The sequence below is a fragment of the Polypterus senegalus genome, chromosome 1 (assembly GCF_016835505.1).
Source record: "Polypterus senegalus isolate Bchr_013 chromosome 1, ASM1683550v1, whole genome shotgun sequence".
NCBI classification, from domain to species: Eukaryota; Metazoa; Chordata; class Cladistia; order Polypteriformes; family Polypteridae; genus Polypterus; species Polypterus senegalus.
The window spans coordinates 3,059,899-3,068,290 of record NC_053154.1 but is presented as its reverse complement, the minus strand read 5'-3'; the positions used below and the strand labels follow the sequence as shown (position 1 = coordinate 3,068,290).

The window sequence follows — 8,392 nt, the reverse complement described above, 5'->3', positions numbered from 1 at the left end:
GAGAATGTCACAAAAGAGAGGCAAGTAGCTACTAAAAGCAAAGTTCTGCATTAGCATCCTAACTACCATCCATCTTCCAAAGCGGTTTCTTCCCCTGTTTTTCCACGCACGGGTGTCCATTCTATACAATTCTTTTCAAAGGACGATTCCCGGCCAGCCGACCACTTGTCTCCCTCCGTCTTCCGAATCCCGCTGAGAAGATACCTCGGTCAGGTCAGAGTTGCACGCTTGCGCACTGAGTTCTCGCGCGCTCGCCAAGGCGGACGCATGCGCTCTCCGTGCTCTCCCTCGCGCTGGCCGGCACCTGCGCAGTCGTCAGTCAAGCTGGAATGCGTTGCCCCAAGTTTTGACTCAGCGCCGCTCGCGTTCATTCCAGACACTTCCACCCATTTCTATGACGTCAACGGAGCATTCTATAAAGGCCACTGTCCTGGGAACGCAATGGCACAGTCCTTTCTGCCTAGAAGCTTTTGCGGTCTGAAGAGGCCCCCGATGGTGCAGATGGCAACGAATGATCCGCTCCCTCCCGGCTGGGAAATTAAAATTGACCCTCACACTGGATGGCCCTTCTTCGTGGATCACAACAACAGGACGACGACCTGGAACGATCCGAGGCACGACCTGAAGCGGGTAAGGTTGGCGGAGGGGCAGCTGCGGGGGGCTGTGGGTGTCGCAGTGCAGTCGGTGTCCCTAGGTCATGCCTTCAGACGTCAGAGGCTGGACCTCATGGAGTGGTGTCTGCCTGACCGCCTCCACGTTGAAAGGCGCTATATGCAGAATGTTTGGGTCGCACATAAACAGCAACAAAGTAGAAAAGTTCTTGGGGGGGGTTTGAATGTTGGGCTAGAAAAGTGACAGCTGCCAGTGTAAACCTGAACTGCTTTGGTGTGGCATGATTAGGCTGGCCAAGTTCTTTGGGATGGACCGGGCCAAGTTCTTTGGGTTGGTAGCTGGTTCAGTTGGGCTGAACATGAAGGCGAAGCTGCGGTGATCTGAGCTGCTGGCATGATGTCTGTGGCAGGAGCCAAACAGTTGAGCACAAGTTACTGTGACACTTAGGGAATCTGCTGGAAGTGTGCAGCTGTCAGGAGCAAAAAATAGAAGGGCGTCCATCAGAGCGATGGTGTGGGCTGAGAGCAGCTGAGCACTTGGGGTCACAACTGGGACTTCCTGGTGTGTGTGAGAGCCATGGCAATCAATCATTCCCTATCTTTATGGTGTCTGTTATCCTGAGCATTGTTCAAAAGTTCTTTGCAGGAGGGAAACAAAACAGAAGAAGACACCTGTGAGGCAAGGAGAGACAACAAGGACACATTTGGGCAAGGATAACGTAGCAAGTGGCACGTTATGTCCAATTGTATGCATGTGACGAGCGCAAACACTAGAAGCTAGCCACGTGTGTAGCGGGGCATTCACAACCTAGAAGCTGTGTAAAGAAGAGAGGCTTTGAGGTGTCCTATTGGCATTTGGACACACACAGACACTTTTTATGTGTAGTCCTTTTGACTCGAGTCTCCCCATACTAGTCGTTTGTAGATGGCTTGGCCCATGTGACCATCCTTAGCAAAAAGCCATGAGGTTGTCTCCAAGCGGCGTCCCCATTCTTGTGCCACATTGTTCAGTGGAGAATTCAAACCTCTGAGACACAAAGGCGGATCAGAACTTTACTTCTTCATCGTGCCACAAGAGAGGAGACTATCAATGCTCATATAAAGTTCAAGAGTCACACGTTCTCGGGTAATGTGGCAAATTCTGGTGTGGAATTTCTGAAACACAAGCAAATGGCTTGACTACACAGGGCACTACTTTTTCCTAATTCACTTGGTGAGGCAAGTGTTTAAATATCTGAGTCTTCATTGAAACATGTGTAAAAGTGGGGGGCAGCTGTGACTTGGCAGCTTGTCAGGGTGCTGATGGTGCAACAGATTGGTCTTTGAGGACATTTCTTGTTACCATGCAAAACAATCACTTTGCATATAAAGCAAAATGAGAAGAATGGCCGAACAGTTGAGCACGTAAAGTTACTTTGCTAGAAGGGGCCATAAGCATATGTGGGGAACAGCCTGGCACATTTGGGCCCTCAGACATGTGCACCCTGCAACACATGGGATTGCCCATTGTTGCCACGATTAAGTCAGAATTCTCCACATGCTTGGCCTTTTCCTTTTGCCTAAGAGGAAGCCCAAGAATACCTGCTAGTGCTTCTCAGAGAATTCCGATATAAATTTGCAGGTTTCCACAGCAACTGAAAAAGGAAGCCATAACCTGCTCCTAATTGGCACACACACACACATGTAGACGTCTCCGCACAAAGAGGCAAAATCTGTGGATTGCGTGGGAGGAGCTGGGGATCTTCTAGCCAGGTATTTCCTCAGCGAATGTTCCCTGCTGCACACAGGTCTGCTTCCTTTACACCTGTAATAATCGGCTTCTGTCTGTCACCACGGGAGTGAGTTGGTTTCCAAAAGCAGGAGGGCGGTTTCTACTTTTGAGGATTGTGGGCTGACTAGAGCAACGCTTAATGCTTACTAAAGGCCAATAGCTGATAATGGAGGAGTCCATGGCCAGGAGGCACAGTTTTCAGAATGCTGTGGGGATCTGGAGCAGGTGGCACTACATTTAGTTTAGTATGACACCATTTGATAGAAAGGGCAGCACGGTGGCACAGCGTGGAGTCTGCATGTTCTCTCCCATTTCTGGTTTCCTCCCACAGTCCAAAGACATGCAGGTTAGGTGGACTGGCAATCCTAAATTGTCCCCAGTGTGTCAGTGTGCATGGTGCGTGTTCACCCTGCGATGAGCTGGTGCCCTGTCCAGGGTTTGTTCCAACCTTGCACCCTATGATTGCTGGGATAGACTGCAGCAGACCCCTGTGACCCTGTTCAGGACTAAACAGATTTGAAAATGACTGACTGACCTCTAGATAGATAGATAGCACCCAGGTACACCACCATAAAGCAATTGGCCATTTTTATGCAGTAAGTGAAGGGCCACCATCAGGGTGAGATTCTGGTGCTTTTTAAAAATTGGTAGCGTGTGACACTGGGACGGCTTAAATAAGAAATTACCAAATAAGAGACGTAGGAGTAGAAGGAGTCGTGCTTAGAGTTCTGTGTACAGAGGACAGCGAAATTCTTACTTGTGTGTGCCAATCAATATGCAACGTCTGTCTCCAGTGCTGTGGAATGAGTTAGGCATAGATGTGTAGGAAAGGAACTATCTAAAATAAAGTGGGAGAGCGTGGTAGAAATGAAAGGCAAAACTGAGACACTGACATACAGAACTGAAAGGCACTATGGGAGACATAGATGTGAAAGGCACTATACAAAAGATATCGGGGGAAAGCACGGTTTAAAACAGAGATGCAGAATGAAAGGTGCTGTGCAATAAGAGGCAGATGTAGTGCAAGATGTGAAAGTACTGCACAAGACAAATATAAAGATAAAAAGCTGTATATGATTGAAAAGCACAATATAAAATTGATACAATCTATAAATAGACGTGAAAGACACTATATAATAGAAGCACATGTAAACGGCAGGCAGAAATGAAAAGGTGCAAAGGCGCTCTGGTGGCACTGCTGCCTCGCAACAAGGAGGCTGTGCTTGACGTTCCAGGGGTGTGGAGTTTGCACGTTCTCCTTGTGTGCGTTTCCTCTCGGTGTTCCAGTTTCCTCCCACAGTCCAAAGACATGCAGGTTAGAAGGACTGGCAAAGCTAAACTGGCCCCCCTGGTGTGTGTGGGTGTGTGTGTGTGTAGTCGTCCTCCAATGGACTGGCGCCCTGTCCAGTGATTGTCCCTGGTTTATGCCCAATGCTTACTTGATCCAGGGATGGATACAAATGAAAAGCACTTAAAAGCATAAAAGACCGATAAAAAGTCATGAAAGACGCTATATAATACAGGCACATGAAACACAGAGAAATGTGAAAGATACGGCGTAGGCCATAGATAAAATGAAAGGCAGTGTATAAAATATAGAATTAGAAATGACCGGCATTGTGTGATTGATACAATAAGCACTATAGAAAACAAATCAAGTAAATAGACATGAAAGACACTATATAACAGGAACACGCATAACCGATAGAAATGAAAAGCACTAATATAAAACCTAGATGTGTGAATAGAAATTATGACCCTTTATGATAGATATGAAACACTTGGTGCAGAATATAAAGCAACATAGAAGAACAGATAGAAGCGGAAGGCACTATATAACACTGATATATAAATAATATGCAATGAAAAGCAAAAAACTATAGACAAGTGCAGATATAACAGACTGATAAAAATGAATGGCTGCTTGATTAAAAGGACACATAATTGACAGCAGTAGCTGTCGTACTGTCCCAGGTACAGAGTTCGGTGACATTCTTATTTGCATGTCCAGTTAGCATGTGACATATTGTCTCGCCACAGCACAATGATCAATAACAATTATCACAATACAGAGAATAATTTGAATAGATAGATAGAAAGATGGGCAGGCAAGACACTAAATGACATGAAGTAGGACAGATACGTGTGAAAGGCTCTATAGATACCTAGAAGTGAAAGGCACTATATCATAGATAGCTGTTGTATTGTCCCGTCTACGGAGTCCAGTGAAAGTCTTCCTTTGACGTCGGACCAATGTGGCCACTCCCCGGCGCCACTGTCTGGACTGACTAGCGTCCTTTGTAAGTCCTGCGTGCTCATCATCATCATCTCTTAAGCTCGGCTAATCTCCATTCTAATGGCATGCTTTCAGAAGACACATCATCCCAAATCAGAACACAAGTCATTTTTGCAGTGCTGATGATGATACAGTACAGAAATGGCATGTAACATGTCCGCTGACACATGGAGGCCCGTCTTTATGACTACTGTGCTGTACAGTTCAGTTTCACTGAGACCCTTTTCCTCGACAGATGCTTCTGGAGTTGGCTTAGTCACACTTGGCCTGTCTGACCTGACCATGGGCCATGAGAGAGCAGCGGCCCACGTGCCTCACTCCCAGGCAGATCAGCGTGAAGCTGCGGCTCCCCTATGCCCAGGCGGACCCTCACTGATGCCTGATAAGGCTCTGACCTGACCGGTCGTCCACATTGTAAGCACCCCTTTGGGTAAAATGAGATCCACGAAGTCCACAGTGAACTGAAGGTGAGAGCGACTGAGGACCGCCATGCAGCTACAGCCTCACACAGCATGGCCTGTTCTGTACTGAAAACCGAAAAGCCTGCTGTCAGTGAGGGGGAGTGGCGGTGGGGGGGTGACGGTACAATTGCTTTCGCCTTGCAGTGATTGTTATAATTACACAACACACAGGCCTGTGAGTCAGGCTTTACAAGAAGTCTCCTTTTTAGGGTCCTGGCTATATATAGAAAAGGCAGCAGAAACACGTCAAGGCAGCGCTGGCACATCCAGTGCCGACAGGAGCCTAAAAACAGAGTGGCTCACTAACTCTCCCATGAGAAATTAAAGCCCTGGGCAAGAGGGCAGGCCAATTGCAAAGTGGCAAACAGAGGAAGATGAAGATCTCAGTGACTTGAATGATCTGCGCCTCCAGCTTCTGCCCATTCTTAAAAAGTGGCATGTGTGGGCACCTTGCCGGCTTACCCACCACTGTTATAAAAAAGCAGAGCCTTTGAAGTCCTTTTTTGGGCATTTTGGGATGAGGCTTACCATAGCAGCAGCCAATATGCCCTTTTTGCCTCCACACTCCAGCGTCCTGATATTGTGGACTTGTCGCGGGTACGATTCGCTTTGAAGGCACATTCTTTTCAGGTCTAGGTCACAGTGTTGCATCCTTGAGCTTCTCTCGCCACCGTGGCTACAGTTTATTTGTGTTACTAAACTGAAAGTGGCGACTTCTTGCTAAGATGACAAGATGGTTGGAAAATGTGGACCAAGCCCATGTGAGATTCATAGGCTGGGTGTGATATGCAGCTGCTGCCAGCGGGTGACGCATCAAATGGAGGCCTGCTAAGCCCCTACTGTTTGGGCCTTAGCCCACTTGGAATGACACACACGCTGAATTATCTTCACGCTTTTAATAAAGGTCGGCCGAGCCCTGGCGTGCTGTGCCTGCTATCCCTGGTCTGGCTGGCGTTTCCCTTGTTCGTGGTTCCTATAGCTGTAGGATGGCCCAGGAGTGTGAGAGGTGGAGCAGCCCAGCGCTGTATCTGTGTCAGGGTGGGTCCAGGTCAGTGCTGCTCCCCGTCCGTCCATCCATCTACCCTAACTCGCTACTCAAGGTCAGGGGCAGCTGGAGCCTATCCTAGCGATCACAGGGCACAAGGCAGGAACAAATCCCCAGACAGGGTGCCAGCCCACCGCAGTGTCAGCAATATACAGCGGGCACTAAATTCATCATATACTGTATCTTCAACAAATATACCACAAATAATTAGCTAGCACCCAGTGTATATTGTTGAGGTGCGATTCTGATAACGTTAAATGGGTTTATGTATTTAAGATATTATAATTGCATTAATAATGTTTTTCCTTTAACTGAACAGCTTAATCCAAATTTAACAGATTTATTGTTAACTAGCCACCCCCTGCGGCGCCGCCCGCGTAGTAGTGAAACAGGACAGTGAGGAGAGCCCTGCCCGGCGCCCCACTGCTGACATCATGATTCCCTCTTCTTTGGCCCGCAGCCTCTCTCTCGGATTCACGTGAATGCATCTCTCCTGCAAGCGAACTCTGATACTTGGCGCGATGAGAGAAATCGCATAATCAACTGGAATGTTCAAGCAAATTCTAGAAAAAAACTTGATCCAAATCCGTGAAGTAGTTCTCTCGTGAAAAGCAGACAGACAGACAGATGTTCGATTATATATATATTTTTTTTATATTTTATTTTTTTTATATATCTATACTAATAAAAGGCAAAGCCCTCACTCACTCACTCACTCACTCACTGACTCACTCACTCACTCACTGACTCATCACTAATTCTCCAACTTCCCGTGTAGGTAGAAGGCTGAAATTTGGCAGGCTCATTCCTTACAGCTTACTTACAAAAGTTGGGCAGGTTTCATTTCGAAATTCTACCTAATGGTCATAACTGGAAGGTATTTTTCTCCATTAACTGTAATAGAGTTTAGCTGGAAAGACGTGGGGCGGAGTTTCGTGTGACATCATCACGCCTCCTACGTAATCACGTGAACTGACTGTCAACGCAGTGCGTAGAAAATCAGGAAGACCTCCAAAAAGCGCTTAAGAAAACTTGCATTATATAATTGAGAAGACAGCGAAAAACAATAAGAAGCGAGCGAGTGACATATACTACCATATTCATGAGTCCTGCTACCTCGGAAAGAAAGCAAGGTGCAAACCTGAACTTAATCCTAAACTTTAAATTAAGTTCATAGACAGGCTACCGCTGGCGTTTCACATGCCCACGGGAATGCGGGATACAAGTTTAATGAGAGGACGCAGGATATAAACGAGAGTTTTGATCACTTTGCAACTAAGTTAAAATTGTAGGTGAAGGGTGTGCTTATGCAAATTCCGAGAGACTGTGTTTGTGGGGGATTGACAGTTAAGGCGGGTGGGGGAGTCACGTCATCATCACCCCTCCCATTCATCTCATTTCGTTCTTAGCACAAGCACAGCTGAGAAGCTTCGATGCATGTGCTCCTTAACGCGTTAAAAAATAATGCATTTAATCACACTTTGCATTACAAGCAAAGGGGAGCTTTTGTCAATGCATGATTTCCTGGTACACCGATTACATTGATCACCGTATCCCGATTCATTTTACCCTCGCACCACCTTAGTTTGAGAAGAAGTATGAAAAATATGAGGTTAACACAGAAAAACAGATCACCAATTTAAGCTTTATGAATAATCGATTCGCCATCAATAATTGTTTTGGTAAAGCCATCCTCCTTCCATTTTATAAGTTTTCCGCCACTAGCCATGATTAAATGAACGGTAAAAAAGTAAGAGCAAAGCGAGGGTGACTTATTTAGGCAGGCATTTATATGACAGCAACACTCATGACAATGTCAATCATGTTACGTTATTATTAAAAGGTTTCCTTTTCTTTTTCATTACTTCTTTAACACACTACTTCTCCGCTGCGAGGCGCGGGTATTTTGCTATATATATAATATATGAATTACCTCCAAAGAACGCTTAGACTTTTGATATCATGAACGTGTGTACAAAGGGGTCTCCTGCCCAGCAAAAGTCGAGCAGCCAGCGCGCGTGCATAGCTGTGCCGGCCTTTGAGACGCTGACTGCGCTTCTGCCTTAAGTCAAAGTGAGCACTTTTAATTTTTTTCATCCTCCCCCTGCGCTATAGCCCAGACAAGTGCAAACACGGGACCCCTTTTCTACACCACGGCAAAATAATATTAAGGCGATTCACACTTTCTTTTGCACGTATACGATTATG

General features: G+C 46.4%; 1 protein-coding gene across 1 annotated transcript in view; it reads left to right on the top strand.

The window, feature by feature from the left end:
* Positions 1-329: 329 nt before the first annotated feature.
* Positions 330-8,392, top strand: part of bag3 (BCL2 associated athanogene 3) — a 49,707-nt gene continuing 41,644 nt past the window's right edge. The window contains exon 1 of the mRNA XM_039743720.1: positions 330-630. Within this exon, the coding sequence (XP_039599654.1) occupies positions 442-630 (189 nt within the window). The 5' untranslated portion in view covers positions 330-441. The remainder of the gene's footprint in view (positions 631-8,392) is intronic.